This window comes from Limulus polyphemus, unplaced genomic scaffold (assembly GCF_000517525.1).
Source record: "Limulus polyphemus unplaced genomic scaffold, Limulus_polyphemus-2.1.2 Scaffold321, whole genome shotgun sequence".
Classification (NCBI taxonomy): Eukaryota; Metazoa; Arthropoda; class Merostomata; order Xiphosura; family Limulidae; genus Limulus; species Limulus polyphemus.
Window position 1 is genome coordinate 441,169 of NW_013665931.1, and position 15,644 is coordinate 456,812.

The 15,644-nt window shown below is 31.4% G+C and overlaps 1 protein-coding gene across 2 annotated transcripts in view; it reads left to right on the top strand.

The window, feature by feature from the left end:
• Positions 1 to 5,213: 5,213 nt before the first annotated feature.
• The window catches only part of LOC106457356 (guanine nucleotide-binding protein G(q) subunit alpha-like), a 42,614-nt gene continuing 32,183 nt past the window's right edge, over positions 5,214 to 15,644 (top strand). For both annotated transcript variants that reach the window (XM_013916765.2, XM_022383258.1), the window contains exon 1: positions 5,214 to 5,785. In XM_013916765.2, the coding sequence (XP_013772219.1) occupies positions 5,668 to 5,785 (118 nt within the window). In that variant the 5' untranslated portion in view covers positions 5,214 to 5,667. The remainder of the gene's footprint in view (positions 5,786 to 15,644) is intronic.

The window sequence follows — 15,644 nt, forward strand, 5'->3', positions numbered from 1 at the left end:
TGAAAATATTTTACGAATCGCGTGATAATTGACTCTGCAAGAACCATTAGTTCAATTCTGTGCTGCTAATTCGTATATTACGGAAGGTACGTCAGCGTTCTCAAAAATATTTCCATCATAGCATCATTGACATTTGTTCATTCTGCTCCGGAAGATTAGCGGAAAACACTTCCATGATCACATTTTATATCCTCTGAGTGCATAAATAAAAGAGAAAGTTCTGTTGGAGGAAGGTAGAGTTCTTCTGAAGTTGAAAAATTCATTGCTGAAGAACTCGCGTGTGTGCTGTGAAATTTTGAAACGGCCTTTTGGATGTAAATGCCACTATCCTGAAAATTCTTAAACAACAATCTTAACGTTGGAGATATCCAGAGCAAATTTAATTTTTGTGATTATGGCTTTGGCAATACCAATATGTCTTCTAGAAGTTGTGATGCCAAACTCACTTTCACAGTTGTTTTGACACGGACAAGCCAGCTGGCAACCTAAGAATAAATCGTAGGCTGCGCCCAAACAACAAAATTCCTATAACTGCAAAACAAAGGTTCAATGATACGTGTTTGTGGAAACCTTTCAACCAGTTCTTAATTTTCTAATCGTCTTTTCACATAAACTCAATCCATGTTAAAGCTGTTTACTAGTGGAATATAAGCTAAGCCGATTCTTGCTTACAACAAAGCTTACTATAGCATTAATAAGCCACTAATAGTTGGCATACTTTCGAGCGAAAAAAGGGGCTGTTTAATTTTTTGATGGGGAGGAGGAGGTGTTTGTAGAAATAAAACCATATGCTATCTAAGCAAAATGTTAGGTATAATATTTCTCTTACCCTTTAAAGGTAAAATGAACTAAATGCATGATGTATTTTTTATACAACGTACTTATACTAATCATTGGATTTTTGTTGAATTACACAAAATACACTTTATCTTAAGGCCCACAACCCCGGTGGCTTAGCGGAAAAACTGGAGACTAATGACGACTAAAAAATCGGGTTTAATATTCACGATGGGCATGTAGATAGCCCATTGTGCTTAATATCAAACAAACAAACCTTTTCCTAGGAAAATATTCATGATAAATGTGTATTTAGTGATTTTTGTGTTATCAATTCCTAATATGTTATAATCCCTGCTGTATAAATTAAAATTGGCATAATATTTTAAGACCATCGCATCATATAGTCTGTTTGTTTTGAATTTCGCGCAAAGCTACACGAGGGCTATCTGCGCTAGCCGTCATTAATTTAGTAGTGTAAGACTAGAGGGAAGGCAGATAATCATCACCACCCACCGCCAACTCTTGGGCTACTCTTTTACCAACGTCACATTATAACGCCCTCACGGGTGAGAGGGCGAGAATTTCTGGTGGGACGGGGATTCGAACCCGTGAACCGCAGATTGCCAGTCAAACTCCCTAACCACCTAGCCATGCCGGGCCCGCATCATATAGAGGTTCACCTAGCTAGAGTCTGAATTATTGCTAATTACTCATTTTCTGTCAGGATAAGTAAAGGTTATTAAGGTTATTTTGACAACGTGTAATACAATGAACAATGCTAAATATGGTAGTGTTCTTTAGACAAGACAACTTCGCAAGCATTTGTTGGTACGTGGAGAATGAAATGATAACATTTTTAAACTGTTGGAATCCCGTTTAGGACAAGAATTACCTAGGCCTAATATCGCTATATTCAACGTTTGACAGTTTTCAACAGTGAATTTATGTGTACAAATAATGTTTCGTAATTTAGAATGATTGGCATTCGTGCACTCATTTTTTGTGTTATTATTTAGTTTGCAAAACGACAGTTGGATTTAAAATGTAAGGATATAAAATATATATGTTTTAATATGAACTTTTAATTGGTGAATACTTGTGATAAGATAATTAAGTAGTTATATTTAAGATTTAATTATTAAGCATGGATATATCACGGGAACGCCTTACGTTTGGCCTTAGTAGGTAGAATAGTGAAGTATGTGGATGTACTATATGTTTTCCATTTCTTCAATTAAAAGTTGTTGTTTTTTAATTATGTTGTTTTCGTAGTTTCTATTTTGTACACACTGAGGCGCTCGAGAAAGTTACTAGTTTTCCCTTACTCTTGCATAGAGCAGAGTTAGCAAACAAATAGCAGGTTGTTTGGATTTATTACAGGAATACCAAAGCATTTAATTAAAGAGCTGAGCTATTCTTGTCAGCGAATCAAGTAATAGCTAAAGACAGTCACACTCTTAATCTGCACACTTCCCGCTAGTTAACTAAGATAACTAGTGCAAATCATGATCTATTGTATTCTAAGAAACTGAGGTTATTGGCATATTTAAGCTCGAAATTTCAGATTTTACGTGTGTTTTTATTTGAATTTATTGAGCAAGTTTATGCTAATATTTCTTTTGTTTACAGTAGCAAGAACTCTTAAAGCTTACGCATTTCGTTTCAGTTAATAATACAGGTCCATAGATTTTTCATTGTTTTATTTTTACGAGAGTTCATAAAACTCTCACTTTTACTTTCATTTGCGCGAGCACCTGTTAGGTTCTCGAAGTTACTTCAGTGTTTTGTTTATAATCAAGATAAATGAACTGAATAGAAGATGGGGTTTGCTTCACGTTAAAATTGAAGCATTTTAGTGAAGCGTTTGATCCGCGTTTATTGTGAATTAGTTGTAGTTTGTGAAATCCAAGTAAGAACTTTGATTTCACCTAGGTTTAGCGAGAGTTTACTTTATTCTTTTCCGTTTAATTTGGGGTCATTTTCATTTAGCATATAGTTGTACTGAAGTCTTTCACAGTGTTTTATTCATCGTTTATTATATTTTTCTTATTCTGCTTATGATCTTTATGTGAATCAATAGTTTTTTTTAGTTGTCGCAGAACTGTTGAAAAATCCATCTTTCAAGTGGATTGTTTGAAAATACGTGTTGTAATTGGCTGTAGATATCCAAATATCATTTAAGCATTTTGTGCATAAAATTCAAGGGCCACCTATACTGATGCTCAAAGGCAACTATTTTTTAACTAAAAATTTAATGTTTTTGGACAATGTATAACAGTGGACGATTCTCGCTAAATCAGATAGTTTTAGCGCTGCGTTCCTTGTATATGCAAGCCTTGGCGATCGGGAATTTTAATTGAGGAGAGATGTCACTCCATATTAATCTTTTTGCACTTATATATTAATAATAGATCAACCTAAAAAGGGAGCCTCCATGGTATTATATGCTATATAAATTTCTGCTGTGTTGGGTGTGACCTGCTGCTTACCGTGCCAGACTGTGAATCCGAGGGTATCGATTCGCGTCCTGTTGCCCAAAAATTAATCTCCTCATTTTAATACCATGGATGTGTTAAAAAATAATTCATAAATTCCTATATTTGATTAGAGTATCCCAAAAGTTGGTTACCGTAGATAGCCTTTTTCTACCTCTGCGAATATCTGAATCTATGCTTATTTCTAAACATTTTATAAGGGCTTTTATGCTTGCATTTTGCGTAATTCTTATTAGTGAAATTTTACGTAAAAATTACTTCACACTTTATATCTGTACTATCCCTACTTCTACTGAATTTTCAAACCTCACAAAAGGCCTCTCTCCATTAAATTTCTAATTGAAAAGAATATGTTTTATTTAAGTACTTACTCAATTTCGCCATTTTTGTTGTTATCAGTATGGAGAAACAAAAATATTGTCCAATAAGAAAACTTTTAAAAAAAACGTAGTCAAGTTTGTATTATTTCAATACATTTGGTAACCCAGTAGAAAATCTCGAATCACCATATAGTTTAAACACTTCTCCGATTTTTTCGGAATAAAAATTATATTTAATAATGTGTTTCACGAAGTTTATGCCCACATTTGAAACTGTGATAATATTTTGATCAGAATTTTAGACCAGTATCCCATTTTACACCTTTTAAATGTATTATTTTTAAAACCTTTACTATTTTGTATTAATACCCCTGTAAAACCATCTTCTCTGTTAAATTACATACTAGTGCCGTGAAACACTTCGAATTAAATATAAACAATTCTAGTAATTTGTCAAAAGGAATTAAGAGTTTACTTTTATTTCTTAACGCTAATTATAACTCTTTTTTATGAAAATGTTTTTTTTATAAAACATGACATTTTAAATCTGAAATATACATTAGTATAAAATTGTAATAACAGTGAAATATGAAATATTCTAAATTTGCACAAGTAATGTTTGTGTTACGTGTAAACATATAATTTAATTATACAACATCTTGCATAAAAATAATCAATATAAATATATTTATATTAATTAAAGTGGTATCTGAACCCCATTTATTGCAGCTCAATTCCTTATTATTATATCACTTTTTTCTCTTGCTGAATTGCTCAGGTTTTATTCAGTTTTATTTTGTATTCTGTGACAGCAATTAAAGTTTATAGTAGGAATACGATAATTATTTTTTTCAAATATTACTCAATAAAATATACAAACTAACCCAAGCGCGTGCCTTTGATGTTTCTTTTATCATTTAACTTTATTTTATGTGCATTTTAAATACACATTCATAGTATACATGCTACTAATGCATAAATAGATATGTAAACTGTGATTTGTAGCAAATTTTATGTTTAATTTTCTTGTCTCAAAAAATTTTATTTCATTTAAACAGATTCTGTTATTCATTTCTATGTTATCTTTTGTTTTGTTTTTTAATAGCTGAAGCTGGCATCCATAGACCTATACTAATAATACAATGATTACTTATGGGTTATTCTTGAGATGCTTTTCAGGTGTAAGCCTTAGAAGTAAGAAAAGTTATGAGTCACTTATTTACTGAAGCATTTTTTGCCTATTAAACATAAAATTAAAATGTAACTTCCAATATTTAGGTTTCCCTGATTCACTGAACTTACAAGTTCGCGAAAAGATCACATAGAGTTTATCTTGAGCTAAACACAACCTGTGGATGTTCAAATCTATCTTACTCACTCCCAAGGAAATAGATATGAATGACAACACTTAAACACATGGGCTCTTACTAGGTTATATTTTATATCCCTCCCTAACGGGAGATCTATTTTTCCTTGTTTCTAAGTTTTATACTTCAAACAAGTCCTATTGAACCCCACTTACAATTCTTTGCTAGTTATGTCAAATAATAATTAAATTATGTCGATTATATATGTGTATGTGTTTCGGCAATTCTTGAGTAAAATAATTTGAAAGCTATTGGGTTAATTGTTTGTCCTCCCGGTAAAATCGTGCACGCCACACCCAGCACGTCAGAGAGTGAGAAAGAGGCCTTGTTCACTTATTTTATGGATGGTGTGTGACTGTGAGCGAAATATTAACTGAGAAGTTAGTGTCTGAGATAAATTTATAATTTTTTATCGTCACAGTATTTTTGTTAAACTGAGAATCAAAATAGTGTGCCATCACGTTGCCGTATTTAATGTCGAAATTCGCAGTAATAGTTAAATGTTGTGTTTTGTTTAACACTAGTGATAATAATATAACGATAGGTTTAGGCTTAACGTTATCTACGTTCTCGCAAGTTATACAATCCTAGTGGCTGACGACTACCGAGTAGCTTGACGAAGTTAGCTCTCAAGACGGCGGTTGTTCGTGTTGTACTAATTTGTAGTACCGCGCTCATTCGCCGATTACATTTAGAAATTTGATCATGGCTTGTTGTCTCAGTGAAGAAGGAAAAGAACAGAAAAGAATCAACCAAGAAATAGAAAGACAGCTTCGTAAGGATAAACGTGATGCAAGAAGAGAACTTAAACTACTTTTATTAGGTCAGTGACATTACACATATGACAGCGAGTTGACAAATTATTGTCGTCGGAACTTCCCACTAGAAGTAGAACTTAAGTAGAAATTAAGTCCAGTCTTAGGCTTAACTGTAGGCTTAGTTAAGCCTATATAGGCGTACTATTTAGTAATAAAAAGAGTGTATATTCGTCAGTAGGCCTATTGAGAAACTATTTTACGCTTAATTTTTCTCTTTTGCCTAAATGTGAATTTTTTGGCTTTTTAATAGTCAGCTTGCTAGAAGAAACTAATTTGCTTTAGCTATAATTTGGATGGGAATATCCCTTAACAGTGTTATTGAAAGAAAGCGATTTTACTTTTTCAGTGTAATGGTGATCAGTCACTTTAACTTGAGACTTAGCCATCCAAGCATTCTGCTGTTGCTAGTGGTACTGGTAGGGTAAATAGGATTTTAGGTTGTATCTTCAGAAATATTGAATACAAGACTAAAGATCCTATAATTTCACTGTATAGGTCACTGGTTAGGCCACATTTGGAATATTGTGTTCAGTCTTGGGCTCTTTAGTTTAGGAAGGATATTGAATTGTTGGAAAGGGTTCAGAGGAGGGTTACTAGAATGGTGCCTGGTATGGAGGGGTTGTTATACAAGAAGTTGAAATCTCTCAAAACAAACAAGTGCTAGAGGGGATCTGGTTGAGGTGTTTAAGATTATAAAGGGGGATTGAGAGTTTTGGTGCATCATCATTTTTCATATTTAACAGTGAGAATAGTAGGACTAGGGGACACAAATATAAATGTTGGCAGGGTAAGAGTCATCTTTAGCTAAGACAGTTTTATTTTCCTAACAGGGTGGTTAGCCTTTGGATATTCTGGATGCAGTAAATTTAAGTGAATTTAAGAGAAAGCTTGATAAGTATATGAATGATAAGGGCTGACTTTAACTTAAGATTTTTTAAATTTCTTTATTAATAGTTTTAGTTTTATTTTAAAGATGGGACAGCCGAGATGGACCAGTAGGTCCCATTTTGTTCCAAAACATTATGATATGTTGCACAAACTAGCAACTAGTGTTTAAATACAGAATTCAGTTAACAGTAATTTACTATTTCCATTGCATTGACCATTATTATAACATTATTATTAGAACTCATGATGTTATTAATGAAATTAATACGCTATTTTGGAAATTTGCTTCTAAAAATGAAGGTATATTTGTTCATTTTTGTGATATTCAGAAGAAAATTTATAAGATAAATATTTGGGTTAACATATAATTGTCAGTTCAATAATAATAATTTGGGAATATAATTATGAAGTGTATGAAAGTTAAAACTAAGCAGACAGATAAATTTTTGACTAATCATTATTGACAAATGACGAGACTACTAGTGCTGGCAGTAGATGCTAAATTATGCACAATTGTTTTGAGTGTAGCTATTATACAAGTAACTTTCCTATAATTAGTAGCAGCACTTTATTAACAAAATAATTGCTTAACTATAAATAAAATGATAAACATAGATAGTAGAATTAGTGGTAATAAATAATTTTTTATTCCTTAATTGTACAAATGTAGTTAAACATGAAGTTAAGATAGTTGGCGAGTTGATTTTTTGTTTATAAGAAATCTATTTTTCTAATGTATTTGAGACCAAGTTTTGAAATTTCATTTCATTTGCCCATTTCTACAAAGTTTTGCTTTTGTTTATTTGTACCCACAGAAAATCACTGGCCCCGATAGATGCTAGAATCATAAAAATATTTTTGAATAATCAACAAAATATTTAAATAATCAAGTTTGTTAGTCAGTTTTTTTTTTTTTTTGGTCATTCTTTTTTAAATGCCAGCAGTGCACTTCTCATATGTTACATTTTAATTGAAACATTTTGTTTATAATTGTTATTCATATCAGATTCATTTTGTTTTTGTTAGGGGTACATATACCACTAATCTACTCTTGAAATTACTAATAATAATACTAGTTCAGTAGAATTCATCTCATCTTTCATTACTCACAAACAAAATTACTGCTGTGGTAGAATTTGTTGCAGATTACTTTTGAAAATGCATTACTATGCCTTAATTCAAAAGCTCTGTAATCGGAGTTTTGAAGTGTAATTCAAAATAGTGTAAGAATTGTTATGAAACCTTAGTTGTAACATTTTATACTTGTAGTGTAAGATGGTAAAGGCCATTTTGTTCCTTGAGGGCTCCCTTCACTAATATATACATATGATTAATCAAACAAATTGTACTTCTCAGTTGTCAGACAAACCGTTAAGGTGGTTGATAACTAATCAGAAAAATAATTGAAATAAATCTGCATATGTGCTTCTGAAATGCCTTTTACTTATAATATTCAGGTTTGTTTTTCCAATTTTATTCTCTGTTGAAACATTGCACCTGTGAAAGTTTGTGCAAGCCCTTTACTGCTTTTCTTTGACTATCTAAATAAAGTTGTATGTATTCCTTCTACACCACACCATCAATTTTGAGGCTTGCTCTCCTTAATTTGTGTTTGGGTGCACAACTTATTATGCTTCTTAAAACAGTGGATTTTCTAATTTATGTGAGAATCACAAGATTTTACATGTTTGCATTTTATCATAAACCAATTTGACTAGAAAATGAAGCATATTGCTTACCAAAAGTTGCTAGATGAATATTTTACCACCACTTTCTGAAGCCATGTGACTTGATCCTTACTTCAGGCAAAAGTCTGAAATAAGATGACAGCCTTATATTGAGTAATGAAAGCAAATATCTTTTCTACTTAAAAACATGCTAAAATTTTGTGTATCTCTTAGTGAAATAGTGAATGCAAAGACAGGTTAACTGTAAAGTATAGAAGCATGCACAAGTTTAGCTATTATACCTTTGTCCTAAGAATGGCTTTAAAAATTTTCCACTAAATGATTAGAATAAATCAAGTTTTATCCTTTTAACATTAATAATTCAAAGGAATTTTTCTGAAATTGTAGTCTTTCAATCTAGCAACAAGTGTAACTCCTGATGTCATTGACATGATATTCTAGCAGTTTAGGAGAGCAAAGCTCAGAAGAGTGATTCATTGCTTTACCATGATTTCCAAGTCTGAAGCACTACTATACCTCAAAAACAAAAGTCCAAAACTATGAATTTTTCCTTGTTCTTGAAGTTCCTTTCACCAAGTATCATTCTAATATCTTGTTTCTGTACTCTTTCCAATATGTTGATATCTAGACTATACTGTATATTTAATTAATTTATGATTATAAGGATGTTATTTTAGAAGATTTTAAAGTTTTTGGGGTCCATGTAATGAAAGAATGTAGCCATAATTTTATTTGTAGGATGTGTGCTGAAAGAATCTTACAAAAGATCACTGAGGTTTGCATAAATGTGGAGTGTTTAAGTTAAGATTCTGAAAATAAATAAATAAAAATATTATAGTTTTGTACAGGTAGATTAGTTATATGCTAGACTAGCAAACTTACTATTGTAAGCCTTTGATTTGAGGGTAACTGACTGTTCCATCTTTACATACTGGTGAAGATATTTTTGGAACTGAGAAGAATATTTAAGGAGCTGTTAGTAGGAAGGACGACATTATTATGATTTGTTGTTTTTAATCTGTTGTGGTAATAGTCTCATGTCTGATTTTAGGAAAGTGAAATGTTAAAAACTTCAAGATATATTGAAAACATGGGTGTTCACTAGAGCTGGGCAATTTAATCAATTACCTATGAGCAGTGATTACATGGATTAGTGTTTCATAAACTAAGCTATTCATTGATTAATGTCATAAAAATATCAAGTAATCAAAATTATGACGAAGTCAATTGTTACAGAAATAATCACCTAATTGAAATTTTGTCATTATGTGTATTTGTTGTTAAATGCAAAGCTACATAATGGGTGGATGGGAGAATACTTTGTGATTTGAGGATCTCAAATTTGATTTTCAACGCTAGTAAATTTACTCATCCAGTCTTTGTTATTGCAAGGCTACTAAAGCTATCTGTCACTAATTTTGAGCTGCTGAAAACCCCCACCCTTTCCACTTGTTTCTTTTTTTTTCAGAAATTAAAAAAACAAACTGTATTATTCAATGTTATATTTGTAAGTTTTGGGGAGGGGGGGTTGAAACTCCTCCAATTCTTTCAAAAATTAATATAAACAACAGCCAACAGTATCAAAAAGAAATATTAGATGTAAGTGTTTTTATTTGATTGGTTTATTGATTACTGTAAAAGTTTTGTTTTTCAATTTTGCTAAAGTAAACACAGCTTGGATCAACAGCCAGTAACTTATTTCTAAATGAATACAACAATCTGAGTATCAATTAAACATTACTATGGTAAATGTTCATTTCTTGGCTTTTTCCAAACAAATGTTTGTGTTCTCTAGACTTTAAAGATTTGTTTCGAACAAAGTTAGTATTGCTCACGATATATATTTATAACATATACTTGTTAGAAAACCAATTTTTCATTGTTTGGAAACTGTAATACTTGTGAGAAAGATGTTTTCATATTGTAGATGTCCAAAATAAAGAAGATGCAAGTACTATGACTACATAAGTGACTACTTAAAAAAATTAATAGGCATCATGCTTAAGAATGCTAAAATATGAATTGAGGTGTAAACTTGATAATTTTTTCTTAATATAGTTATAATTGTTTATTTTTAAGTTCAAAGTTTGAAATGTTTGACTTTATTTTCATATCAATCACGTTACTAGAAATACAGATGTAAGCTTTGAAATTGTTGGTTCAATACCTAACTAAGCTACTCTTAATGATTTTGTAGGCTTTCTATTTGACTTTATTACTAAAGTTACAAGTAGTGTGGCTTTAAGTACAAAAAATGAATTATATAAATTTATCAGTAGTGCTAGTAGAGATCTTGTTGCAATCTCACCCTACAACATCTTAGACTACCCTGTTGTGAGTAACAGTTTCTTAAATTATGAATCTGTAAAAATGTTTAACACAATTTGAGATATTTGTGAATCATATTTTTGAAAAATGATTAACATGAGTACTCTATCTAGTGAGCTTTAACATTTCTCTATTTTATTTCTTTTATGAACATCAGTATTGTTCATCAGATTCCACATATTGATTTTTTCAAGTGTTTTGAAAAATAATTTTAATTCCAACAATGAAAGAAATATTCAACTAACTTGCATATAATGTAGGCCTAGTATGAAAGCACTTTTTTTTTTTTTATATTATATTGTTGATATTTATAGGATTATAAAGTCTACAAATTTTATCAGATTATGTAACAATTGGTTGTTTGAAAATTTCAAAGTGTAATATGTTTATGTTCATCAACAAAAATTCAGTAGTTTTTGTATAGTAGTCTTGTGAAAATATGTTAAGAGAAACTTGCAAACACTATTAATTATATTATTTTCAAGTTACAGATTTTGTGCAACTTTGCTTGTATGATACCCTTTCATGTACAACAGTTTAGGATGAACAAAATACATTACTCCTAAACTATTGTTCTTGAAGACAAGATTTCTTCTAGCTTTTCATATGCTTGTTTTAAGACAGTTTTATCTGTTAATTCTAAGTATTTAAACAATTTTCACTTAAAAGGTTATTTAAAAATCAACATTTTATCATATTCTGATACTTATTTAGTGTAATTCATGATACAAAAGTTAATTTTTATTCCTGCACAACTTACAAGAGTTTTTCCCATAAACAAAACAACCTCTTTTCAATTTATTTTTTCTTTAGAATTTTTCTACTCATCCCAAAGAATAACTAACTTTACCAAAAAGTTATCATCCCTTGTTAATATATTTTATTATTCATTTCTGGAATTTCAAATGTTTTCCTTAGTTTTTGTGCAGGCCTTGCTTGAAATCTAGCTATTGTGTCATATCAAGTGGTATAATCATTTACCAATAAAAAACAGCTGTAAAGAAAATTTAAATATGATTGGATAGAACAGGAATTAGACTATCATGTATTAATAAAGTAAACATATAGGTGAGAGGTTTTTTATAGTTTCTGTAAGCATTCCTTTCATTATGAATTGTGATTTTATTTGTGTTAAATTTTATCTGTTTGAAAGCTACAAAAAATGTCTTCAGTTAGAAGACATATAACTTGAAATAAGATAGTTAAGTTTATACAGTTGAGAGAGAGGTTGAATGAGTAACAAAGAAAACTATTAATTGTTTAACACTGTAGCAAATGTACAATGTTTGGAGGTCTTGTTATCATCAGGTTTAAGTAGCTTACGTAGACAGGTATATATACACACACATAGTAAGAAACAAAAGTCAAATGACTAGAGATTGCTTAAGGCAATAAAGTTATCTTGCTGATGTTTGGTTCTTTGTTTAAAATTATGATGTTTTTACTTTTTAATAGATATACTATGGTTTTATTTACATGCAATGTTAGTAAACGTGAGTTTTTTTAATTATGTTCAAATAAAATTGTCATCAAATCAGTTAAGTTAAGTTTACTGTTTAGTGATTATGATAGGCTATTGTAAAATATTGTCATAACTCGTGTCATTATTGAATATTGTTTTTATGTTTATCCTGTACATAAGCTGGCTACTTAATTATTTATAATTTTAATCATTACATATCTTTAATAAAAACATGTTTTCATTATTTAATTATAAAATTATTTGATTTCCAGAAGATCAGTGGAGATTACTGCATATTTGAAAAATAAACTATGGTGATTGTTAGGTGGTGTTTAATAGACATTAGCGATTTACCTGTCAAATAGGAAATGTCCGTAAAACTTGTGGTAACATTTGTTTTTTAACAAAAAATGTATTTCATAAGTGTGCAGATGGTGACTCTCAGAAGAGATCTATAATATTAAATCAAGGGTAATTCAAAAAGTATTTAAAAAAAACAATCTAAAAGAAAAAGGGAAAATTATTACTATAGACCGATTTTTTTTTCCTTTGCTTGTACAGGATGTAGGGGCATGGAGTACTAATTAATGAATGAGTCCATTGATTAATTAATTAGCAAATACCAGTAATCATACAGCTTTAGTGGCTACTGGTTATTATAAGTTGGAAAAATGTTGATGAAGCTTCTAATGCTGTTTGTTCAGGTTAGCTAAAAAGGAATATGTTCCTTCAAAGGCTTTTCATTCAAATGTAATGGACAAGTCAATCAACCTCTAAAAAAATGAATATATATATATATATAGATTATATAATATTTTGAGACATCACTACTGTCTTATACAAGGTGAAAACAGCTTTATTAAATTCAGAATTCTTGAATGTAGAACCTAGAACTTTATTTGATCTTTCACAACAGTTAATCTTTCAAATGAATGATTCTGGGTTTTTATCAATTATCACACATTCATTTTTTACAACTTCAGTGTTTTATACTCGTGCAAGAAATCATCCAAATACTTAGAAATATGTCAATTTCATACCATAAAATATGAAAGACAAATGGCAAGTTCAGCATTTTTTCAGTGCACTTTTGTTTCTTTGACCAGCATGCCTAAAGATTTATTATTTATATTTCTGTATCTTAAATTCCTGAAAATGTTAAGTAATTTTTCAAAGTCTTTATTGCAAAAAGTTTGGGATCATTGATTAAGATTTACATTGATCTGTTTGGTGAGCAAATCATATTCCTAACAGAGCCTTTTTGTGGTTGGGAATTTACAACCAATCTTTGGCAAGTATATCATTGCTGGGTATCTATGCTCACTAGCCAGGAATTTGATGATAGTCTTAAGCATTTGGAGATTCATCAGGTGGCATTCAAACAGTGTCAGATTTTTTTCTATTGTTAACAGAAACTGTTTGATAATGATTGAATAATTATCAAACATTAAATTTCATCACATGGAAAGTATGATATTTTGTTTTGTATAATGCCCATTAATTAAAGAAAAGTTGTATTAAAAAAAAAAAACACATACCACCAAAATATTATATGTAACAGCTCATTCCATACATTGGAATAACCATTATGGTGAAGCATATAGACATATGTTTAGCATCTACATTGTTTCAATAAATGGTGCAGAATGCCTAATGTACAAGACATAAAAGTTATAGCAGAATAGTATGAAACATATTATATTTATTAGATATGTTTAATTAATCAATTTTATGTTAAAAACTGACTGTTAAATAAAGATTTGTTTTGCTGAATTCCAAGATAACTCACCTCCTCATACAGATAAGCTATCTACCTTACACATCTGCTAGAGAGATTTACATGCCACTAGCCTTGAGGCAACTCTCATATGATTTTATGTAAATTGTACCACTGCATGATGATGTCATCATTGGACAGAGCCCTGCACCAATAGGAGGGTGACACACCTCCACATGCATTTAACTTCCCCTATGCATTTGCACTTGTGAATCTTCATTCTTTTCCTTGGTATTTTAGAGCACAGACATTTTTAAATTTCTCATCTGTGTTCAATTTATTGGGATTAGCATCATTTACAAAACCTTAATTTTCATTTTCTTTAGCTTTTGTTTAAAAAGCTTTAATTTTTAATTATGACTTCTCAAATGACAGTGATTTATACTTAGTCCTGAGTGTGGGATGTTTTTCACGCTTAGATCTCATTTCTGCTGTGGCTTTGGAGGCTCGTTAGCTGTCAGGATTGTTGCAGTCATTGTTCAATGTATTGTGGTTTACCACATGCTTAATAGGTCTCCTACTGTAGTATTGAATGAGAACATGCTCAACAAAAAGCAAGCAGGTCAAGCATGTATATGTGGAGTGAACTCTTGTCCAGCGTCCAAGTGTCATAAGTCCATTCCTCATCAAAAAATGTACCTCAATCAAAGAGAGAGGCATCAAAGAAAGAAGAGATCTGGTTTGAGAGGCAATAAGTAGTTTGGGCAGGGTCCAGTTACTGTAACAATCCCACAAAAGGTTCATAAAAGAGAACAAAGGACTCCCAAGAAAGAAAATCTTGAGTCCACAAGGTCTACTGTAGGAAATACATGAGTGCATGCTCCAAAGGAAATTTGGCCAACCCTGTTCTGATGTCTTTCCTTTGGATGCTTCTTGTACCTGTTTTCCCACATTTATCTTTACCTCTCCCTGGACTTATCCTTTCTTCATCAGACTGTGGCCACACTGTTCTTCTCACCTACCTCCCTACCTTCTGTCCCTCATCTGTTAGACAACTGATCTCGATTTTACTCTCGTGTTCTGTTGGGCTGTTTGGTGTGCCTAATTATGAATCTTTCCCGTTAGGCATGACTGCCTTTGTCCCTATCCTTGGACCCCTCTTTTTTCCCATGGACCTCTTTCCTTCTTCCCTTATGGGATGGGTTTATCGACTTCTCTGTTGACATGTTCATCTCAGGGTGTAGATGTTTGCAGACTATTTCTCATTTCTTTGCATTTGACTTGTCTCCTTTTTATGTTCTCTTATCTTTATTCTTTGTTGGCCCTTGGATAAGCTCCACCAGACAGGTATGTAGACTTTCCACACATTTATCCTTTCTCTACACTTTCCGTTTGTTTTATCTTCTAATAGCTTTCAGCTTCCACAAGTTGCCATTCTTCAATCACCCCACCATCTACAAGGAGAATATGTACTAATTCTCTTTCAGGGTACCTCTTTCATTACATAAGATGCCACCAAGTGGCTGGTGTTGCCTTCCAGGGTATACTTACCTAAAATCTGCATTAAACCAAGAAAAAAGAAAGTGCCCTAGCCCTGCGTGTGCCCACTGTGAGATGGGGTGTTTCACAAGACCACTTAACCCTATCGACTTGGGTCAAAGGCCATGTCATCACGTTTGTTGACTCATTTCAAAATTTTATTGAACTACTATTTTATGAATTTATGTCAATAACTTTGGTATCAAATTGTAGATTGTAATTCAAATACATTAGTTAATATC